At 39.4% G+C, this 25,075-nt stretch overlaps 1 protein-coding gene across 2 annotated transcripts in view; it reads right to left on the bottom strand.

Annotated features, from left to right (window-relative positions):
- Positions 1 to 21,967, bottom strand: part of grm1a (glutamate receptor, metabotropic 1a) — a 54,120-nt gene extending 32,153 nt beyond the window's left edge. For both annotated transcript variants that reach the window (XM_061746350.1, XM_061746351.1), the window contains exons 1-3: positions 21,871 to 21,967; positions 20,248 to 21,116; positions 16,334 to 16,583 (exon numbers count right to left, since the gene is read on the bottom strand). In XM_061746350.1, the coding sequence (XP_061602334.1) occupies positions 16,334 to 16,583; positions 20,248 to 20,974 (977 nt within the window). In that variant the 5' untranslated portion in view covers positions 20,975 to 21,116; positions 21,871 to 21,967. The remainder of the gene's footprint in view (positions 1 to 16,333; positions 16,584 to 20,247; positions 21,117 to 21,870) is intronic.
- Positions 21,968 to 25,075: the final 3,108 nt, after the last annotated feature.

Below are 25,075 nucleotides of genomic sequence, written 5' to 3'. Positions count from 1 at the left end.
TGGAATTCAGCTCTGTTTAAGGTAAAACTGAAGATAATACACCTGCTGCAGGATTCCAACAATTTTAAATAGTTTTTTTGAATTGGTATTGTTTATTATCACTAACTTAACAACTACAAGATCTTTCTTTTCAGTGATGATGAATTTCAAACCAAAACCCTTTTGTATGCTGCCTCTATGTAAGAAAATGCTACAGACTATACTTCCACAAATGCACCAAGACAATTTTTTGTAAAAAAAAAAAAAGATAAAAGATAAAATAAATCAAAAGATAAAATAGTCACCTCCACCTTTTGTGAACTGCAAGGAATACTTATCTAGAGATATTCAAACAAATCAAATTCAAACATGCACCACCTTAGTTTATAGTAACAAAAATCCTTCACGCTGCTCTTCCTCGGCATGATACTAACGTTTCACCCCACTAGGCATTCATTTAGAGTTTGTAAAACCCTTTCTGCAACAATGTCCGTAAATGCATAATTGCTCCACATCTGTGCGCGCAGCTTGGATCAAGACTGCGTCAGGATCCGGTTTCACTTCCCCTCTCTGTCTTTCTTTTTCTTTATATGTGTGTGCATGCTTGTGGCAGTGGTTGTTTCTCTGATCTGGCTTGGCTCCTTCGCTGTTGACATGCTTCTGTTAACACCTGCCATCCATCTCGTCATCAGGCTGCTGCTTTTATGGCCGTGGTCGTCTCATTACTTGTTGTCATATTGTTCAGCCGGTCATGTCACAGTCACTTCTGGTCATTAAGACTCTGTTTCTTTAAGCCTCTACTACCTTGCATGCACCAGAATTTCAGCATCTACTTCTGAGCCTAATAGAAAAAGCAGCCCCCCCCCCCCCCCCAAAAGAAAAAATCAACCAAAATAATGTATAAAGAAAAAGAACAGTTTTGATGTCATGCTACATTCATAGATCTGGGATGTTGGTGAAAGAGCAGGTGAACATTCCTGTAACCCTTGTAATACTAATTTGTTCTTCTGGAGAGGTGATAAAAATCATCGCCTATTATCCTTTCTGATAAGGAAGAGGAAGTTACCCGGGCTGAGGAGGTGTTCTGCTTGCAAGCTGAGAGTACGACCCACACAGACCAGGAGGCTAACTGGTGAGAACTGATGGTTGCTGATGAATATGTTTGCATGCTAAGTATCTGGACCTATCGGGAAATTCTCTTTTGAACTTTAGCCACGGAGACAACAGCTATTGTTGATTTTTTTGTGTCCTACGCCAGGGGATGACACGTGAATGTTGTCTTGCTACCTCGTTTTAGTCTGGAGTGGTATTTCTAGAAAGTGTAAGTGCTTTTTTTGTTTTTTATTTCAAAACTGACATGGAATATTATTCCGTTAGAGGGTTTCATTAGAAGAAAAACATCTACAGTTGGTGTAGATTTTGCATCACAGTTGAGATTTACACTGCAGTACAAGCGGAATTATGCTTTAAAATGAAATACTTTCAGACATGCACAAACCTGATTTCCAAAGAAACACTGTTTCACCAAATGTGAAGTTAAAACCTTCGAGAAGAGAAAAAAAGGAACATCTATCCACCACCTTTGGTTTAAATTGTGAAATATGTTACATCACAACTGCTCAGAGCCCACAAGGATGTTTTCAAATTGCTTCTTTTATTTGAGCAACCGCTCAGAAGCCAAGGTTGTTTGCGAGGTTCTTGAGTGCTTCACAGAGAGAAAAACTCATACAAGAGGTTTAAATGGGTAAATGTTTGAGAGTTTTATATTTAACATGACTAACAATGGGTCTCAGAATTATTCTTGATTATTTTTTTTCCAAATTACCTGTTTGTGAAAGACTGAAAAAAAAATCACTCTTCTTTCTATGCATATTTTATATGCAGACACTTTCCCCCAGTAGTTAGCATCTGTACAAGAAAGCAGCAGAGCATCTGTTCATCACCATGTGACAGCTCTGTCCAGATGCAGGGCCAGTGTGCTATTTTTGATCCCTCCAATGTCATTTATCCATCCTCTTGTACTCTGGAACACTAGACATCTAATGGAAAGAGAGCAATGTCCTTGACAATGTGTGTCTGTCTTCAATTAACATCAGAAACGTGGTATGAATATTCAGATGTGGTTCATTGTGCCCAGTGGAACACAAAACAGATTTGGTCAACTAAGTTCACTTTCCACAACCATACATTTACCGGAAACTTCATTACTGGACAAGAGTGTGCCATCATCTTAAAATAAAAATCTTTGTTACTGTTGTTAGGAGCAATTATTTTTTTAGATATCAGACATATTTTCTAAGAAGGGAATGCACCGTGTTTTATTTTTGCTTGAAAAAAATGCATAACAGATCTGCGGAGAGACAATCACACCAACTCCTTCTTAAGGTCAAACAATATCTCCATGGAGACTGTGGAGCAAGTAGAACACGTGTGGTACAAAAAAATCCTGCAATCATGCGCTGTTAAAAGAAATGATAACGGTTGTTGCATGACATGACGATGTGCTAAACTTTAACACAATGGTGAAGCATTTAAAACTGTCTTTATTTATTCATATATACGGTAAAACAGGGATCCCCAACCACTGGCCCGTGGACCGGTGCTGGGTCATGGCTCATTTAAAGGGGACATACTTGTTTTAACATATATAAAGTGGTGTCCCCTCACCCTGCCAGCACAGGGGAGACAAAATACCATGAATTTCTGCAAGGTCTGTGACCCCCGCCTTACAGAATCCCCCAGTGTCAAGTGATTTTTTTTGAGCCGATGAGAATCTGCGCCTAGAGTGACGTCACCCGAGGCGCAGAGGTTCGGCCTCTGCTGCTGAAACCACGCCCACAACCAGCTCTCTCCGTCGGCTCGAGCGTCCGCCATTGTTCAGAAGCGGTGGCTGTTTGAACAGCGAGGGAGAGTAGAAATGAGATTTTGCATCGACATTTACCCTCATAAAAGGATCAGTTCCCACAGCATGGACCCGGTAACTGCACACGAGTCAGCGATAAGTTCCTTTTTTTCATGTTATTTATATTTGTATGATCTTTGCATGGGCTAAGTATTTAGCTTAGCTCCGCAGCCCCGGCGCCGCATACGGAGCTGCGAGGGCTGCTCACGGACCGGACCGTCGAGGAGCCCCGGGCTCGGGGCTCTATTAGTACCGTAATACATTTTTCTTCTGTGGTTTCAGATCTTTCAAGCACCTGGAGCTGTTCACATTCAGAAGACGCGCGGTCCTTCCTTGAGCCAGCAATAGTGCATACATTTTATTTATATATTTTAACAATAAAGTTGCCATTTGTGAAAATTCAGTGTTGTGATTTCTTTACAGTTAACATGATTCATCTGTCTTGTAACATAAGAAGTGAAATGATGAGGAATCGGAGTAAATAACTGTGGTGTAACTGTTTAGAATTAAATTCAATCTTCCTGTTTGAAGACGAGGTGACTAAAGGCTGATTTATGGTTCCGCGTTACACCAACGCAGAACCTACGGCGTAGGGTACGTGTCGATTTAACGCAGAACCGTGGACACGCTTTGCTACGCGGCCGCTGCTCTTCTGCCCGGAGCGACGCTTTGTCTCCTCCCCTGCTACACGTCATTCAAGCAGCCAATCAGCTTAGAGCCTCATTATCATAGCCCCCCCCCGCCCTGAAGATGAATCACAGAAAAAGGCTTTAGAAGCGGAAAAAATAAAAACATGGCCCAGAGACTGAATTTCTGATTTATGTAGAAAAAACAAGCTTTAGATTGTTTTTAAGACATTCAAGGCCTGTTTAAAATATACATTAAATGCCATAATATGTCCCCTTTAATACCTGAGTGCACAGAACGAATAAAACTAATGGACTCTCTGGGATGTTTCATTGTATAGCCTGTTTCCCCACACTTTTCTCTCACTTGTTTTCATGCTCTACACACTTTCTGTATGCCTCTTGCTAAATTAGGATGACAAGCGAATCGTAGCAAAATGAGTAAAAAAAAAAAAAAAAATGAAGCCGGCCCATAATAAAAAGAAGAAAAGGTTGATCACCACTGCTGTAAGACATGAAAAACATCAAATTTTTACCAAATAAAATTAATAAAAGCTCATTAAACGAATCAGATGTAAACAAGATCATGTGTCTATTGAGGAATATATCCAAGATTATATACCTGAGTGGCAGGAATTTGATTAAAATCATGTGTGGAATCTTCATTAAGCATGTTTGCAGAACTATGGCAGCTGCAAAGATGATCACTGAGGATGCTGGAAAAAAAGTTGATGCACCGCAGGATGAAGATTTACGACTTTATCAATTTGCATTCAGAATGGAGTAGCAACGAAATTCACTCCTTAAAACTGCTCAAATAAAAGATGTGTGTAGATGTAAGGTTTACATTTAAGGGGTTTCTTTTCCGGTTTTATTAAGTATTGCTGCTGGTTTTCCTGTGCTGCTTTTTGTATTGTAATTTCCTTTTTTTATTTAAAACTACTTCCTCCTTCTGTATGGCTTTTTGCTTGATTTCCTGTTAGTCCTCTTTCCTGACGCTCAACTTCTGTGTCTGTTTAACCGTTTAGTGTCCCCCAGTGTGTGTGTGTGTGTGTGTGTGTGTGTGTTGTTATGTCTTCCTTTCATTCCCTGATAACCTGTCGTATCTGTCCATCTGCTTAGCTTTTTTGACAAACTACGCTTTTTCTTAGTACTGTTGTTCCTCAAGTTGTCCTTTGATATATATTTTTAGTTCCACTGGTGTCCTGCTCGACAGAGCCTTTCAATCAAATAAAGGACTTCAGTTGATTACTCCTGCCTCCTCCTGTTGTTTTTGTGGTTTAGGGGTTCTTTGTGTTGAACCCCAAACACCAGTTTGTGTTTTGTTTTCTGCTTCTGTTTTTCTTGGATTTCCTCATCTTAAGTCCATTTCTTGGGCCATTTCTCAATTCTTAACAAAACAAATACAGGCTTGCGCTCTTGGGAAGTCCCTACTTGGTGTGTACAAGTCGGGAAAACATACTTTGGAGGACCCAAGAACCCATCTCTCTCTTTCTGCAATTGGAGCGACAGCATACTTGTGTTCTTGATGATGTATAGTATGCGTACGTATATCACTGTACACATACCATCTTCCGTTTAATTGCTTACAAAAAAACAAACATCTGAAACACTAAAACAACTGGGATTCGGGCCATAAATTGCTCCCGATCAAGTCTTCTTAACCAAAACTTTATACAATGTGTTTTTAATGGATTTCATGCTTTTGTATGCCTAACACATTATAGTTTGGTAGCAGCAAAAAGTAAAAAAAAACCAGATGAAATTTTAACTCTACCTTCATAATTTTACCACAAATTCAGTCATAATAACTATTCTGTCAAATAAAAATAAAGTTGAAAACTTTATAGTCACTCCCCTCACCTCTTCTGTTACTTTACGAAAACAAGCCTTGGATGCAGCCTTGATCAAATGGGCGGAAACAGAATACACTGGAACAGTATTTCTGAAGTCTGAATATATTGAATGAAAGTCTGAATATATGAAATTCATTCCGAATTTTATTCAATATATTCAGACGATAGATAGATAGATAGATAGATAGATAGATAGATAGATAGATAGATAGATAGATAGATAGATAGATAGATAGATAGATAGATAGATAGATATTTTTTGAGCCTTTAATTGGGAAAGTGCATCATTTGAATAGCATTATTAATTTTATTTCCATCCATCTATTTTCTATACCCGCTTAGTCACAGGGCTCTGCTGGAGCCTATCCCAGCTCATTATAGGCAAAAGGCAGGTATTTGCTTGATTTATTTCATTTATTTGTAAGGACAGTGCACATTAATAAACATTACAGTTTTTATATTTTGCCATGTACCAACCTGTCATTGAGAAAAGGCTATACAGGCTATATAACGGCTGTTCAGTTTATTCATCTAACTTCTCTCACTTCACTTTTAGGGCATTTGTGGAAATATTATGATGTTATTGATATTATTGAAACAGAAAATATGAAAAAGTTCACAAACTTTCAAGCATGAATTCAGCATCCTTGAGGAAGCTTTAAGATGATGAAAAGCACCCAAAAGGCCAACTCCCTTCAGTTGTTGTTTAATAGCTTCACTTATGTTTTTCTTTCTTTTTAACATATTGATGCATACTTATGTTTTAAAAGAGGTCAAGCTTGTTGCTTTTTGAAGTGATGCAATGCTATCTTAAAACAAATATCCTTTCTTTTTTATCTTATAAGCAAACACCGGGATTTATTCATTTTTGACAGAACAAAGAAGAAACAGATAAATTGCACAATGCACCATTTTCTTGATCTTACTATTCAAAGAGTTTTCTTAAAACTGGATGAATTTGAAAAGATGTGATCCAGAAGGATCGTTTATGCCTGGTAACAAAATTCCAATCCAGTCTTTTTTACATCTACAGTTCTGAACAGTAAATATATCAATTTATTTTGGCATTATTTTTCCATCCCTGCTGCCAGAGAAAAAAAGGTCCCTTTGCTCATGCTCTGCCATTTGCCAAATAGCTCACAAGTAAACATGCAGAATACCACATCCTCCATGCTCTAGTTTCCTGAGAAGGAAAACGAGAGCGAAATATTTCCTCTCTTTCTTTATCACCTTTTATATTTATTCAAGCAAAGGACAAAACCTCAGTCTCCTTCTCACATAAGAAGAAATAGAAATTTAAACAGAATCCTTGCTAAACCCACTTATAATGACCGGTGTCAAGCTGTTACAGAGCCACGTTCTTATCTCAGCGTCCATTTTGTCAAGAATAAAATGAGAAACAAGAGTAGAACCTTCAATTTGGACTAATATCAGAATCCATGTGTGCAAGACATGGCCAGAAATTAGCGTTACATGTGGAAAAGCAGCTTATGCAAATGAGGTCTAGTAATAACAGCATTCAAGCAGCATTAGAGAGAGTGAGAAAACCAATGCCGTTAATTGCAAGAGAGCAAGCAGGCAGGCAAATGAGTAGGTGGGTTCACAGCAAGGCACCATTCAGAGACTTACTGGGGAATCAGCACTCGGGGGGGTGGGGGGATAACAAAAGACACTGTGCAGTAAATGTATCTGGATGTAAACGCTGCAAAAAATGACAGCTCAGCAGCCAGATTTCGAGACAATGGTAATTTTTTTGTGTGTGTTTTATTTAAATGAGTGGGTGGAAGATGTCATTCAGATTCAGAGTTTCATTGTAACAGTTTAAATTGCAGAACAGGTTAATGGCCCCGGTCCCTGGGAAATCTTAGCAAAAACATACACTGTCATGTATTTTTAAGATCCTTCCTCACATCATCAGCTCACATACACACTGTATTATTTTACATTCACAATGGAACTATTTTAAAATCCATTTGTTAAATGATTCGATTTCCCCACTTGACGGCTCACTGTTTAGAGGGTTTCATCTTTCATCTTCAGTTTAAAGGCCGGGTAAAGTTTAAATTTACCAACATGAAACTAAATTTGACTCATATACAGTATGCAGCTCGGTATGGTATTATTCACAGTATAAATGCCAGAGAGGTCACATTTTCAGACATTAATCTTTTTTTTTTCCATACCTCAGGGATGTGCAAAAGAGGCATTAAACTCATTCAGTCGTGAAAGTGCTCGTTCTTGAGTTAAAAATGAGTTAGATATGACCCAAACGCCGGCCTCCAGATCACCGTTCACATCAGATAGATGTTGTTGCATCATTGTTTAAATAATAACTTTAAGAATGCATAAATACATCAGACTTGAATAGAATTATGTTATGTTGGAAAATGTTTAAGCTTTAAACGCACATTACAGTATTTCACAACATTCTTCATTATACATGCATGATGTACTGTATAAATGGGGTATGAAACTCGATAACGAGAAAAAACAGATTGGGCAAAGGCAGTGCTCTGTGTGAACAGAACATGTGAAATGATGGGCTCTTAGAGAGTCATTGTGCTTTCTCTCGTGAAATAACATAATAATAATAATGCATTCTATTTGTATGGCACTTTTCATCCAAGAATCTCAGAGTGTCACAGAGCCAGTTAAAAACATAGTTAAAAACTAACAATAACAAGTCATAAAACTCAACTCAAAAACCTTCTTGAATAAAAAGGTTTTTAGGCCAGTCTTAAAAGAGTCCAGTGTCTGTGCTGCCCTTAGATGGTGGTCGCCAATGGTGCGGAGCTTGTTGTTAGGAACCCGGAGGAGCGAGCAGTTTGTAAATAACAAGCAAGAGTCTGTGGCCATTTTACAGCACCGAGCGCTCTCTGCGTAGCACACTCTGTTCCCTCATGATGCTGCTCCTCATTCATAGATAACAGCACCGCACCTCACCGCACTTCACCGCACCATGGTTTCATCCACTGCAAAGATTTGGGTTTTTTGTTCCTTTTTTTCTGTTGGTGCTGAATTTTGCGCTTCTGCTTGTGTATCCATCACAACGAATCGTTGCTTTCACTGATGTATCCGGCAATGGAATTATATACTCTCTCTGTGTATTAGACCTAAACCTCAATTTTGATCCACTGGCTTATATATGCAGTATATATATATATATATATATATATATATATATATATATATATATATATATATATATATATATATATATATATATATATATATATATATATATATATATATATATATATATATCCAAGCTGCTGTCATTCTGCAAAGACTTGGTTTTGATGCAAAATGTATTAAATGGTGAGCATCAAAATGGTTAAAATGATTCATGTTGTCAATCTTCTTTTTAAAACACACTTTTATGAAACAAATTTATTTTGAAAATCATCCTGAATAATAGGAATGCCACGTCACCCACGTGTCCCCCATTCAGTAAAATGTATCTTTTTAAATAAGATAGAGAAAAGGTTAATGCATTGAGTCATGACAGAAAACATCAACAGAATAATATTGGATTTTTCCACACCAGCTCTCCCTCCGGCAGCATAGCAAGATCTATCTGATGGCAGTCCCTATATCGAACAAAAACTTCGAGACCTGTGAAAATTGATTAGCACGACTGGGTTTAAGACCTCCCAACTGAACGATAAAATATCTTGTCATTGCTCTCTAAAACCTTTATGCCATAAAGATATAGCCCTCCTATTGCAAAAGTGGCAGAACTTGTGAGTAGTGTGAAAGAAAAAAAGAGATTCAATTTTTCTATTTTCTGCCTCTGAAAAGATTTGGTGACTCCTACAACCAGGGGTCAGGCAAACAAAGTGAGTTGAATTTTAGGCCCTAGATGGTTTACTCCAATTACTGCATCTTGCTCATCCGTCTATTTAAGGTGACAGTGTTAGTCGTCTCGCACATGCCCTCTGTTGCCACCTGTGGATTTGCACCGGATATTATTAATACCCTTACATTTTATTAAGATTTAAGCAATAAAAACCTCAGAAATTATGGACTAAGTTTTTAAGCTTGTATTTTAAAGTTGCTATAAAATCTTTGGAGCCTGCCTTGTGCCTCATTTCCACTTGACCTCCATCAATCTCGGAAATTCGAATATGCCCCCTGGTGTTCAACATGAGGAAGTACAGTTTCTTACAAATCGGTTGGCTCAAGCTAATTTTAGCATTGTTAACAATTTTTATGACATTCTACTCTTGTAGCTTATACAGCTTCACGACATTTTTAAAATACTGAAAGAAGCTTGTTTTTCAAAGGCCTGCTTGTGTTTACTACAGAACAGAACAATATTAACTTTCTCTCAAAAATCCACCACATTGGCCAAAGATTTTCAACCCGCGTGAGTCAGATAGCACTTCTACGTAAGACGATAGGTTTCTTTTCATCTGTATGCTTCACTGCAGCAGTTGGTAGAGAGGAACATTTTTATTTCTTTTTTTTCTATTTAAGAGGGACTTTGGTCAGCCTGGTGTATCGTCACTTTTGTGAAATATGTTGAAACACTGTGGTTGTGTCAAAAATCAGTCCCTACTCACTACATAAAAAAGTAACCATTTTCAAATATATAGTGATATTTTATAAATTATCTATTTTGTGGACCACGAGTATCCCACAACATACAGGAAAAAAGGAAAAAGTGGTCTCTGGTCCATTAAATACATATGTATACATATAATGTAGTGTACTGTACCTTACTTACTGTAGTACTGTACTTAAGGAAAGGTAGTTTTGACTCAAGTGGATCAAAAGTAGCATCAAAGTTTGTTGTACAATTATTTAATAAAATTTTATCTCATTTAAAGATTTATTTTCCAGTTTTATCTTAATAATGAATATATATTGATACTTTATTACATTATTGGGAATTATCTTGTTTGAAGATAAAACTGTTAAAACTGTAAACACAAGAAAAATCCAAATTATGCAAATGTTATATACAAAATGTAACAAAAGAAGAGCAGAAAATCAACAATATTAACTAAGTATATTTAATTTTTCTATATTTGCCCAAATGAAAAAGCCAGATTACTCTCAAACATGACAGAAATACAGATGAGCGTATACCTGGTGAGTTGAATCGTGTTACAGCAGTAGTGAGGCTGCTCACCGTGCCAAGAAATGACCAGAGTTGTAAAAGATGCCAACACTGATGAGAGCACGACATGGTCCCACACATGCAACAGCCTAGCTGATATAAGAGAATGAAGGAGTCATTATGGACGCAGCGCATGTATGCACGCTGAACGTTACACGGCTACGAGCCCTTTCAAAACCAGTGTGTCGCTCTGTTGTCTAATTTGTTTATCCATCTTCCTGACACGTAACACTCTCTCTTGAATAAGTGAAACCTTTTTAACATTTTTTTCTTTTTTTAATAAATTTCTGCTTGACTCACAAACAAACTGATTTGAGGTAATGAGGTGTAAGCTGTAAGCCGAGGAAATTATTTTTTTGGCCAGCTTTTTCTGCTCAGTAAGTTGCCACTTGTATTTTCATAAATATGACTGTAAAACAATTTTTTCAGCCTGTTGATATCGACATTGTTCTAAAATAGATCTGATACAGAAGATTAGTGTTGATATCTGCTCTGCAGCTTTCTTGCCTCCTCCCCTTCAATCAACACTTCTGTCAATATCTCCTTTTGTCTCAGTTTAATTTGTTTCATTTTTGTTCTTGCTGGGTTTCCACCTTAATCTTATACAGACCACAAACCACAGCCGAGCAATGCTACGTCGCCATCTGCAACTCGTTTATTGCGGCTACACACGAACCATCTTCCACCACGGTCACACCCTCATTTCTGTTTACTGCTTTTGCAGGGCGATTTCATTTATTAGAGAGTAATCCCTTTAAAAATGTATTTAAACACAACAAGAAGACAGATGCCATGGATCATCGAAGATAATCTACACTGCATGCCCAGTGTATTCACAGAATAAATATTATCTCACGTGCACGTGTGTGTGTGTGTTTGTATGTTTGCAGTCATAGAGGAATAGAGGGAACTGGCTGGAAAAATCATGATTCATAACATGTAGGTAGGTAGAGAAGAGACTCTCTGACTGACAATAAGTGGAGAGTGGATGTAACGCATCAAAGAGGTGCAGACTCTGCGCTTAAGGGATGAATTGGTCAAGCACGCTACCAAACCTGGCCCTCGTCTGAAGAGCACGTTAGCCTAACTGCAAGCCCAACTGCAAAAACAAGTCCTCATTCAAACCACCTGCAGGGAACACTTTTATGCAGATCCTCTTATTCTTGTCGTGCACCTTATTTTATGGTGTTTTGTTAATTTGAGCCAAATGGGGTTTTCATTGCTTATATGGTAGACTTCCAAATGGTAGACTAGCACATGCCAAAGTGTCCTTAGACAAGACACTGTATGAGCTGTATGTGTGGATGAATAGAAAAGCATCGTACAATGTTGCAGACGCTAAAACAAGCTTGAAAGATGTATAATGTAAAAGACATCCAGTAGACTACAAACTGTCTTTGTGCATGTTGTTGTGTTTTAGACCAGTGGCTGACACATGAATGAACTTGTGATATTCTGCCCTCATTTAGTCTGGACCCATCTAGTTTACAAACAGATCCTTGAAAATAAGTTTTTCTTTAAAAAATTGCATCAGTATGATTTGGTGACTTTTCCAGGTTCATATTAACCTGTTTTTTTTTGTCTGTTTTTAAACCTGAGTTTCAGTGAGCTAATGAAAGCCAGTATTTGATCAAAACCCTTAATTCCTTTCTCATATTATACTGTCACTCTCCAGTGTTGGGAAATGGTGCAGGTTTAACTCCGTCACACTTTGCTGGGCTTTAAATGGTCTGCTTATCCTCAAGGCTTCTTTCATGGCTTGGACATTATTTTTTTAATTCTTTGTCTGACAATTTAGACAGCTTTTTGCTTTATTACTAACCCATTTTGCCTTTTGTATTTCTTTTGAAGTTGGCTTCCTGTATTTTCTTTATAGGTATTTGTGTTTCATTTATTGCCTTACACCTGTGTTAACCGTGTCTCACTTCAGTGTTTAAACTCTTTATCCTTGTTGTCTTATTCATTCAGTTTGGGTACATTTTAAACTTGTGGAATCTTTGTGAAAGCCTGATTAAAATCAAAGTGCACGATTACAAGAGCTTTGTTTTGTCTCAGTGTTTCACAGCCCTGAAACATCTACAAACAATGCTGATGAGAGCAGTGAAAGTAAAAAAAAGTGAAGTTGCAGGCTGTGATACTGAAACAGTGTGGTGAAAATTAGCATTCAATGGTAATTTCTTGAGCTCATCTAAATCAATAACCCACAATTACAACCGTCTCTGGAACAATGCACAATGCAATTTTTAACTTATTTGCAGTGTACCCACATTATAGATTTTTGAATATTCACTGTGGTTTCCTGTGAAAACACAAATAAACACTCGCACAAAAACAGAAATGCACATGCAAACACGTCAAAGGAAGCCTCTTCATACAGGTGAAAGCATAAATTGAAAAAACAAGCCCGTTTTTTATGAGCTACTATCTGTCTGCCAGCTTCATTCTGCCACACACACACACACACACACACACACACACACACACACACACACACACACACGCACACACACACGCTCACTCTGTCATTTTACATACTCTTTACATTTCTCTATCTCCTTTTTTCCCTCCGTGACCCAGAAGCATTTCTTCTGCCCATGGAGACCACCAGAAAAGCTAAAAAAAGGCACACTTTTCAAAATCCTATGGAGGTTAGAAAAAAATGAGAGATACAGAAGGAAATGTGGCCAATCCTAGGGCGTTATTATATTAGATAATTGAAGAGGCACTTGAAAAGACAGATTGCTGTCTCTCTCTAAGAACCCAAATATGCATGAATGCATTGAATATAAGATCATAAACAGTCTGCTGCTCAGAGCAGCAGTCTTCAACTCTACCATGGGGAGGTAATGCAGGAAACAGTTTCCTTCAAGGATAAAGGCAATGACATGATAAAACTCCTCAGGGCAACTCAACACAGAAGGTGTGTATCACATCAGATGTGTATAAAATATAACAATGCAAATGTGAGCCTGGTATACATCATTGAAACAACATTGCTTTAAAATAGATATAAATCTGTATTCGTTTTCCTCAATAAGAAAATATCATAAGATATATCGCCGCTGGCAGCACCTTGCCGGCATACCAATACTCCACTCTCTTTCCCAGCATTTATAATTACTCTCAGTTTACAACTGTTGAGTTCATTAGGTACTATTTTACAATAAAAAAACCTGAAAATACCCAGGACAATATGTTGATCTGAATCTTGATACTTATGAGCTTTCTTGAAACATTGCCTTCTTATGTTTCTAGAAACTGTAGATATGTGCAATATGTTACTGTTCTCATGTTGGCAGTGGATACAGATGAGTTTAGTGTTATTCACCTATAAATCCGGTAATATCATTAAAAAAGTTTGTGCACAGTGCTGGTTTAGCGTTGGTCTAATCAATCACCAAAAGTCCCATAGTTTGAGGTTAAAGGGTGGTGGGGGAACGAGTCACACTGAGAGTTGAGTTGTTGGGTTTATACGACATAAGTAAGAAACTTCCGTGTTTTACTTTGCCATCGAGGCTATGTTCCCGTAGCCTGGCCAGCTCAATCACGTGACAAAATTCCAAAATTTTCTCTCTCTTGAATCGGGTTCGATGCAGGGTCAGGAGCATCCGAAAGCAACTATTCAAGATGGCTGCAGAATTGCTGCAAAACCCAACACTGATTCATTGACCTCACTGCTGCACTGCAAGCCAATTTCGGCATCATTTGTGGATATTAGTCTGCTGTCACTCTGCTTACATCATTGTGTTGTTTCTCTGATTGGTTGTATGTCTTTCCAGTGGAGTCCCAAGGTGCTTTCCTTTGTATCCTGGGGGGTACTGCCCCCTGGAAATCAAAGTTGAATCCAGAGGAACCAGACTTATTCTTTATATCTAAGAGGAAAATATTTAGGGAGGCTGGCCAGATATATCTTACTCTTTTACTTCTCATCAAACAGTCAAGAACAATAGTTTTAGCAGAAGATGAGGGAATATTGTCCAAAATAAATACCCCCTCTCCTAAAGTGCTCCTAAAAATGTAAATTACACGTCTCACGATTCATCTTTCGATCACATGAATCTTGCAAGAACTCGACTGCCTCGCAAAGTAAGAATCATACATTGTGTTCACATCTGGCATTCACATGAATAATGTGTGATCCAATCACAATTGGACAGTTGAGATGACGAAGAACAGGTGTGAACACGCCCAAGAGAAGGCTACCAAAGACAGCAGCCAAGTTTTTTTCAGCAATGTGTGCTCGCTCACGGTAAAACACCATCTGGCCAAATAAGTCATCTACATAAACAGAAACATGTACCACTTTTTCACTCAACAGGCCAAAAAGTAACAGGTGAAACTGAAATTGGTGTGCTGGCTTAACAAAGCTTGAAATGAGGTGCAAATTAATATAAATACATAAACTGTTCATATACAGTATGGACAAGGGAAGAAATATTCAAGCACAATGGTCACTACAGATGCGTAAAGAGAACTGTCCAGTGCAGAAAGTAGTTGATTTTTTTAGATAAGAGCTTACAACGTCTTTTTCTTTTTTTCTTTTTTTTTTTTCGTCTGTCTTTTTCAATCTCCCAGCTGCCTCCAGGTTTACTTTGTTGTTTTTGCTGCAAATGATAAAGGCTCATCAGCAGTCATGTACTTGATTTAACTGAAGAAAAAACAAAAAAAGATTTTAAAAAATTTTCAAAAGGAGCATTTTGAGATGTTTTATGAGATGAAGAAAGATTTAGTGTTTTCTGTGTAAGCTGCCATTTTGGTAAAAGATATGAAACAGGCGATGTTGGATACCAACTCAGGAACTGAACCAAGCATTTTCTCCTTTTTTTAATACATTTCCAATATTTAAAAGACTCACCTGAATCTCAATTACAAAATAACTTCAAATTTGACAAAAATGCTAATATGATACCATCCAAACAGCACTGAATGTAGTCATTTGTCTTGTTTTTATGATGACAGCATGGGCTCAAATCATTATAAAAGTATAAATGGACAGTGAACCAGAATTATATGGTAATAGCTGATGTTTATATGCTGTATTTTGTCTCATTTTAGCTTATGCAGCGCTCAGCACATCTCCACTCATACTGCCTGGCTTAGCTGCAGGCTTTGGTCAACCTTAGCTGTCTTTTTAATGTCCCTTCCATGTAACACACACATCCACATACACATGCACAGCTGCCAACTGACCTACAAGAGACAGGTGCCAAAAATCTCTACCCTCCCTGGAATGAAGAGGAAAAGATATGAGATTGAGAATGAAATGAGAGTAAAATAATCTATGCGGTGAGTTATAGAGTTATATTAGTGGACTTTGCATGCGTGATCTGAACACTGCAAATGTGTAAGTGACTCCAGTTTTCCCATTCTGATGACTAAGTTCACGACAAAAGTCTGACACTGACACTTGGCACTCAATGACTAACATGCGGGAAATAAGAAATGACATTCGATAGAGAGGTATTATCAGTAAAAGAAGCTATTTCTATCATAAGAGTGAATTAAATATGTTTTGATGTGTGCAATTTAATGTGTGCAAAAAGATTCATTCACGGTATTTGTCGATCATGTTGAGAAACACGTAGAGAATGGACTAGCAACACTGTTTCTCTCTCTCGTTTTCTGTCTGTGACTGAAATAACAATTATTCAACACTTGTATTCAGTGCGACTGCTATGTGGTCTAACTCTTCTTGGTTGTCTTGGTGACATGCACCTCAGGAAGACAACACACTATCTCATAGTTTCCCAGTGTTTTAACCCAGTCATTGCGATTCAAAAAAGAGTTCTGAACTGTGAATAAACACGTAAAACAAAACACATACTGTACAATCACATATCCATACCTGCCAACCAAGAGGAATTCTCCATACACGCCAAGTCGCCTCATAGCCATCAAGAGACCACGGACAGTCATGCCCTCGCAGAAACACACAACTACGCGAGCTTTGGGTAGACGTTCCCGTAATTTCCTCAAAAGGCGATCGTAGTGTTTTTCGCCAGCGTTACTGTAGATCTTGTCAGAGTGGGCGATGCACAGGCCTTCTTGAGAGGCTAGCTCCTTGAAAGCCTCCATCCCACTCTCCCCATAGTTTCCTAAAGACAACAAGAACATGAATACGTGAGAACAGTGTGAATTCAGTTGAACATGCTGTACATGCTGAAATTAAACGATAATCTTAATTTGATCCCACTTCCAAAAGCTTCATTCCTACTGTTGAACTAGAGGGTTCCAGGTTGAATCTTGGCTGGGGCCTTTCTGTAATGTTTTGGCATGTTGTCCCTGTCCCCATTTGACTCTACATTTGAGTGTGAATGGTTGTTTTTCTGTTAGCTCTGTAACCCTGTGATGGACTGGTACCTTGGCCAGGGAATACCTCATAGTAGCTCATGTTACAATCCATCCAATACTAGTTGCAGAACTTCATTCATATCACTCTTGCCAGATTTGCCAGATTCAGACACAAGAGGATGCTTTACCACAGTCTACAGCCTTTCCAAAATGGCTGCAACATACCCCACATTCCTCATTATGTGGCATTGGAAGAATGATCAGATGAACTATTGGTCAAATGTAGAGTTTATTCTTTATCATCACTGAAAATACTAAACAGTGCCTGTTTTGCTGTCTTCTTTTGATCTTTCAAGGGGCTACGTCATGTTTCCTGTAGGGGCATCAATGCACTAGTACCAAAATGTACCTCCTCAAATGACCACGAGGGGCTCGCCTCTAATGTGTCTCAATTTCCTTTGACCTCCATGTTAAAATGCCCAACATTACAGCAGAAATGTACATATTTACAGCCTGGTACAAAAGGAAAAAAAAATTTTCAGATAGCCACATCCATGCCAACTGTGAGGCAACTGTATGCACACCATCACTGAAATTGATATCAACCCAATGCATAATTAGAAGCTGGGTTTTATGAGTTGCAACTGCTTTGTAGTATACAGTGACAAAAAGCTAGCTATCATGACTTCCTACTGTCACTCAGCCCTTAGCAGCCAGCAGCAGCCAGTAGCAGCCAGTAGCAGCCAGTAGCAGCCAGCAGCAGCCACCTTTGCTCCCAAGCAAAGCTAGCTAGCTCGCCAGCTTGGCACGAGCAACCATCCAGCTGGACTGCCAACCACAGTTAGCTGCAGCCATTTGGCCACCAGCCAGACGGTTGGTTGCTCTAGGAGTAGCAGAGCATGCACAGAGCTCTGGCTGTCCTTGTATCAGCTCTGGAAGTCCTCTGAGATGAGGATGGATGGACAGATTTGATTAGAATTAGGATAAAATAACCTAATTTAGCATCAGAGGTTAGCCAAAATTAAGCTAAAATAGATAAAATAGCTTGGAATCAGAGTTGGGGGGTGCTGGGCATTGCCTAATTGGCATCAACAAGAGCTTCAAAAGATATGGGCTTCAAAATTATTCTTTAGAAACCCCTGAGTGATATCACGCAAAGGTTTGTCTAGTTCTCTTTGTACAATTTAAGCTTGTTACTAGAAAAAAATAAAAGCATGAGTAATTACGTTCCAACGCAGATGTCTAATAATTGAACTGATAGAAAAAAAATAATGTTAAGCTTAAAGGCCACCTCTCAGAAACTGTTCAATCCATCAACGTTTGACTGAGATGAAACTTTGATCAACTGATAATGAAAATCACAGCATGTACTGGCTACTGATTACAGGCATCTCCAAAAGGGGTGAAGTGGGCTGTCCTTGTTTAACATCACACTCTCCCAATCAAGAGTAACGCCAAGCTGTGTGAGTCTAAATCTTTTGTTTCCACGTGGACTGCAGTGCTTGACTAATGTGTCATAGTCTGGACAGAACATAAAACCCACAGTATCAAAGCCTGAGAGGTGGATTACACAGACAATCAAATCACTTGTGCGAACTGGAACATGTCTTTTCTGTACGAATTTGCATGTCGTCAGAAGAAAATTAAAAGCACCTTGCTCTAAAAATCTGACACATTTGTTGTACATTTGCCTTGATGAAATGCCAGATTCCTGAGGCTTCTCCATGCTACAGTCCCCTTATGTTGGTGGCTTTCTAGAGCCAGAACAGCAGCTGAAATAGGCATCACTGTGATGCATTTACTCGGGCTCACAATGAGTCCATGTGTTGGTTTTCCAATAGTTCTTTGATATTTTTTTTTTTAATTGCCTCTTTTCATTCTCCCCCTAGTAAATGGAAATGATGATATCCAATTATACTACTCTCTTCATCCAGGGTGTGAGACAGGTGGGAGGTGGTGCATTAGTTGACACCCCATTTGACAATAACCGACTCTGAGAATTCTCACTGCACAGATGATAATCAAGACAGGTAATTTATGCAATTTCACAGCCCTAGCTGTTGCTATGGGCAACAGGCTGCATTTATAACTTGTCTAGGGTGATGGAGAGTGAAAACTCATGAGTTTAAGCCAGTCGTCACGACGAATTCATGGATTACTAAAGATAGAATGACACAGACATTGACTTACATATGAATAGGTTCACATAAGGTGTGTAATTTGCATCATGTTAAGCGTTATAACATTTTACAGTGACAACATACTTCTAATCAGTCATACCAACATTTTTTTCTGTTTCAGGGTTCATTGTTGCAGAACAACTGCAAGTATATAAAATTTCCCTTTCTGGGTCCCTTTAATTATAACTGTAATCCCAGAGGAAGGCCAGACAGCTAACGCCACCTAGTAATGGGGCCAGGTACTACACTTCCCTAACTCCCTCTCTTCATCTATCTGATGGCAACCTATGTCAAGGCCCATCTCCTGCACCTATAATAAGACTTTCCAAAGATGTTTTACACTCCCCATGAGTGTGCCGCTCCTCTGGGTGGGATTCTGGGTAATGCAGCCTGTCGGTCATACTTTGGGCACATCACTGACAGTGTTTCACTAAGATTTTAATGAAAAGCCATAGACACAATTCATTTCACAGTAATTACTTTGTCTACCTAACCTGTCTCTTCTTTTTATCTTCTGCCTCCACTGTAATGTACCGTTGTGATGTTCAGCTTCACCAAACAAGGGGGGAAGTCCTCTAAAAGAGACTGAGCCCTTCATAGTGTAAAATGCAGACATTTTTTTAAAGAGAAGATATGATACTAATGTTGAATAATTTGTATTGAGTGAAATTTTCAGAAGCAATGTCCTATTTAGCCTCAACCTCTCTGCTTTGCCATGGAATGTATTTAACCTTTCCGAATGAACAGCTCCATTTGTAATGCTAAAATTTCCTTCTTGTGAATTATATTAAACAATCAAGAAACTGATGCTTTGCTTCCATGTGCTGAAAAACATTAAGTGTCATTGTGGTTATAATTCAAACAAGAAATATTGCATTAAAAAGGGAATTTCACTCATGAATTTCATCATGAGTGTGACTGCGCTAAAAAGCAGTAAAACAGAGATATGAACGAGAACAGCCCTGAGAGTGACTCCACTCCCCCTCAAAAGCTACATGTGTTCATTTGTGTTTAAATAAGAGATTTAAAAAAAAAAATTACATGTTTGTATTTCAGCTGCAGCATCAAACTCCTAGGACCTTCAAAGTATTGGCTGCTTGTGATCCTGGACATGTCAGCTGTTAATAGACTATGTGTCACTTTGATGACATGGTTAATTAAAAATACCCCTACCACCAATTAGGTCAGTGTAAATTCCCTATTTTGGTCACTGATAATTAACGTGACTGTTGATTCTCTAATATTATTTTGATTTTGCAATTAGGGAGGGTAAGTGATGAGTTCTCACCCTCAGTGTGGACTGCAGACACATAAGTCCAGTTGTACCGCTTGACAATCTCCAACATGGCCCGGGCCTGCAGGGTGTCTGAAGGAACGACCCTCAGGAAGTATTTGAACAAGGTCTTGTCACTCAAGTCGATGCTGGTGGCAGAGTAAGCAATCTGCGGGATGTTGAACAGCTGCAATAGGTTCTGCACCTGAATAGCCACAGAGCTGGATCCGGGTCCAATAACCCCAGCAATGGGCTTCTTGGAGGGCGGCGGCTGATTGGACGGTGTTCCGTCAATGCACCATTTGGATCCGTCTTTATCGTCCCGGATGGAGATGAGGGAGTCCCGGATGAACTCGATGCTCTGCTCCAGGGCGACGGAGGAGTGCCAGCAGGAATCTCGGATCTCGCAGCCGAGACTGATGTTGGGGAGCAGGTTCGGGTCCGCGTTGATGCGGTCCAGCGTGTGGAACATGGCCTCCACCCTCTGGATGCCGTACTGCTCTCGGACGTCTCCGCACTTCCTCTCCGCCACCTTCTCGGCAGACGGCTGGTGGTGGACGGAGAAGAGCGCGCCGATGATCACGTCCCCGTCCATGCGGGCCACGGAGCGGGCCACGGCGCGGGGGGTCGCCGAGCGCTCATGGATGCTGGATGCATGGATGCTGCTGCTGCTGCTGCTGTGGGAGAGCAGGAGAACGTGAAGGAGACATGTGGGGACACACACCAGAGCAAACAGACCCATCTTTTACGCGTGCCGTATTGTGCCACAAAGCGCGAGCCCTTCCAACTGTGCAGGCATATTATTATCTGCTGTCTGTCAGAGCGTCCACGTTTATCCCAGCCATGGTCTGTGGGCACGACACCTGGGGTATATCCACGTGGATCTGCAGAAAGAAACAAGACACACTGCTGTGATATGAAAGCTCAGAAGAAGGAGGATAGATGTGGCATTCGTATAGATTCACTGCACTGCACTCATTGTACTAATATCTTAAATCAACATTCCGGTTGTGTGCCTTTGTGCCTTTGAGCAAGGCACATAATCGAGTATAAATACATTTAATTCATATATATATATATATATATATATATATATATATATATATATATATATATATATATATATATATATATATATATATATATATATATATATATATATATATATATATATATATATATATATATATATATATATATACATATATGAATGTCGGGTTACTGCTCATGTTGTCCATTGACAAAAATCAGTCATCAGCCTGAATTCAGCACCTCGGATAGCGCGCTTTCCCAACGCGTTACAAGGTCGTCTCTGGGACTGTTGCCGAGGCTCATCATTCTCTCACAACCTCATTTTTTTTTTTTACAATTTAACCTAGCTTGTATCTATCAAAATCCACACAACAAAGCAGACAAAAGCTCTTTGGATCCCGCACGAGGAAAGGTACAACATTTTACCCTGACAACGGGGCTCTGACTGTCCTGCAGCCACGCTGTACCCTCGGTTTTCAATAATAATAATCACACTCACGTAAGTGATAATAAACGATATCGGTTGTCATAAATCTGCCCACTCTACTGTATACAATATACACATTTAAAGCCCTCTCGTTCTCTGCCAGCTGCATCCAAACTTACCTGGAACATGGAGACATGTCTCGTGGCTTCACCGTCCTCTGTTGCGCGTGTCTTCGCCGTGGTGACTGGAGTTGGTTTGTCTCTCCCTCTCGCTCGCTCAACTCGAAGCGTGAAAATGACCCCCCCCCCCCCCCCCCCCTCCCTTTTTTTATCTCATCCTTTCTGCACCTATCTCCCCAAAAAGCTTTTTTTTCTTCTTAATCTCTTTGTTCAATTCTGCAGCTAGGTCGTTTAGTTGTAATGTTTTATGAAATCTGATTTACAGCATTCTCACTAATGATGCACAAAGAAGCCGTTTTTGCATTTTATTCTACTTAGCATCCTAGAAACAGACCACAGCTGTGCTTATAGATATAACTGTATGTGGTTGTTTTAGAATCATTACTACTTTTCATTAAAAACAAGATGATAACACATATGTACCCCTGTCTATTCTGAAAAGGAGAGATTTGAGATTAGGCATGTTGAGTCTCATAATCTAACATTTGAATCATGTGAAAGCTCAGTTTAGTTGAAGAGAATTGACAAGCTCCATAAAAGTGAAGCAATAAGCCAGGCTATTTCATATCTCCTCTCGCTGGGTTTACTTGAGGCTACTACATGGAAAATGGCCTTGGATGTTTTCGGCACCACGGACAGCACTCAGCTCCTTGCCTTGCACCATCATGTGCAGTGGTCATCAACCCTGGTCCTCAAGATCTACTGTCCTGCATGTTTTAGATGTTTCCCGGCTCCAGCACAGCATGACACAAGTAGCTGTGCCACTAACAGACTTGCAGACCTTGATGAAATGCTAATAAGGATCATTAATTAGAATTAAGAGTGTTGATACATGGTGGAATCATCTAAAACATGCAGGGCAGTAGAGCTTGAGGACCAGAGTTGATTACCACTGATCTAGTGTTTGGTTAGGGGTCAGATATGTCATCCAGAACCAAGCACCAACCATCTTACATCTTACCTGCAGAATTAGGTTTTGCTGCAGTCCCTCGACTGACCGATACAGGCTGGCTGCAAAAGCCAGTCAATCGCCATAGACTCCCATGTTAAAATGTCTATCTTTAGAGCATAAATAAACGTATTTACAGCCAGGTTCAAAGAACCAGTTTGGTCTCAATCGCTTGATTTAACACCCATGACAACTATGAGGGGGGGAATTTTTTTTGTACCACACCAGGAGAGTTTATAGCAAGCAATACATTGCTTTCACATATGACTGATCGTCAGTCCGCTCAGCCAATAGTTAGCTGTTATTACTTCCTCATCCGTAATCGTCAAGCTATCGCACTTCCAAAAGCAACCACCTGTTTGTACAAAACCAGAAGGTTAACATGTTAAAAGATATATCCCGCTGTAAATGTCTGACGGCAGCTCTGCAGATACAGTATGTTGGCAAGGTTGGGCTAAAGGAGCTGGGAGAAAAGCTAACTTTGATTGACATATGGTGGCCATGTTCCTATTGGCTTGCTGAGCAACATCACTGCACGAAGAAAAAAAGGCTTCAAAACCGGTCTTCAGAAGCCAATGGGTCATGTGACTGAATGCTTTGTCCATTGTCATATAATCTTGGGCCAGAACCAAGAGTCAACCCCCTAACTAACTATCTAACTTCCTCAGCCGTAACCATCATGCTACTATTTAGCAGTTCAACCAGTTTGTAGTGTCGGCTAAACGCGACATCGAATCAACATGTTAAACGATAGATTCTCCTGTAAATGTCTGCTAGCAGCCTTGGTGATATTTCAGCGGGGTTTGGCTGAAGGAGTTTGGAGCAAAATGTAAATGGGCTCCTTGAGCAACACGGCTGCGCCCCATACCAAGAAAAACGGGCTTCAAAACCACTCTTCAGAAACCAATATGTCACCTGACCTAATGCTTTGACCATTGTTTTATGCAGTCTATGACCAGATGCATAAAAGTTTACATACTTTTCTTTGAGTGATTGGCAACTTGGTTTCCACAATAAGTGGTAGTGTCAGTTAGTGAGTGAGCATGTTTGGCTTCGCTTGTAAGAAGAGTCTCATCCTGGAGGGGGACACGCACGACGTGGTATAAGGTCACTTCGTGACTCACGCCAGGCGGTATAAATCACAAATAAACTTATGGAGAAGTCGCTGTGACACTCGTGCCTGAGGCTTAGGAAGCGATCATTTGTTACTGAACCTGAATAAAAGTGACATGTTTGAGAAGGAGCGACTCTTTGAACACTGAAGCCATTCTTCAGGGCAAGGGCCAACGACGGGACTAGGTCTATTCTCAGACTGTAGTCTGTGTGGGTTGACCGCAAGGCTCTGATTTAACAGCATTATCATCGTGATGATGCACTGTCTGTCGAGAGGCCAGTTGATCAAATGAATGGCATGAGCTAAATATAACATTTTTGTCATTATATCTAAGGTTTAGAGGCGCTTTCCCCTTAAATAAAGAGTAGTTATCCCAACAACAGACTGTGCATAAAACAGAGAATAAACACAATCCAAATTATACACAGCCATATGTTCTTATCTCTTATAGTTAATTTTCAAGAAAACCTTGCTTTAATAGTTGATTTGTTGTTTTAAAATTTTCACAACAAACCAGAACAATCTCACAAAAAAAAAAAAATAGTTTTGATCTTTGGGAGAGTCAATGAAAATAAAGGCAGAAGATTTCAACTAAATGTGTTTAAACACAAACTTATTTTAACATCAAGTTTAACAGAATTGCTTGTATATTAAAAAGCATACATTTATACAATAATAACAACTGTGACAAAACCCAAGCGACATTCTTGACTGCGTGATATTCTCATGAATATATGCGCTTGCTTTGATTTAGATACCAGTTGGGACCGTTCGTTTTTTTTCGTTGTCTTATTTACCTCAAATACTAAAGTTAAACAGGATAGGTCATTTGTAGACAGGACTATACTTTTCTAAAAATAGAATAATCATTCTACATTTCATAGGATGAAAACTGTGATGGTCCTACTGAACAGATTTGTTTCAACACCTCCTGACAACAAGTGCACACTGTCCTCCAGATGTGTCAATGAGTCAGGTCCTCCTGGTCCTGGGGGGTTTCAGGTCGTGTAGGTGACTCTGACCTCGGATTTATCTCCTCCCCCTGCCATCATATTTGGTGGTCTGGTCAAACCTATTTTTACACAAAGTACAGCAAAAAGTGCTGCAATTGTGACCTCTGCTGTTAATTCCTCGTCACTGCC

This window comes from Cololabis saira, chromosome 18, assembly GCF_033807715.1.
Source record: "Cololabis saira isolate AMF1-May2022 chromosome 18, fColSai1.1, whole genome shotgun sequence".
Taxonomy (NCBI): Eukaryota; Metazoa; Chordata; class Actinopteri; order Beloniformes; family Belonidae; genus Cololabis; species Cololabis saira.
The sequence above is the reverse complement of the archived record's forward strand: the minus strand, read 5'-3'. Positions and strand labels throughout refer to the sequence as shown.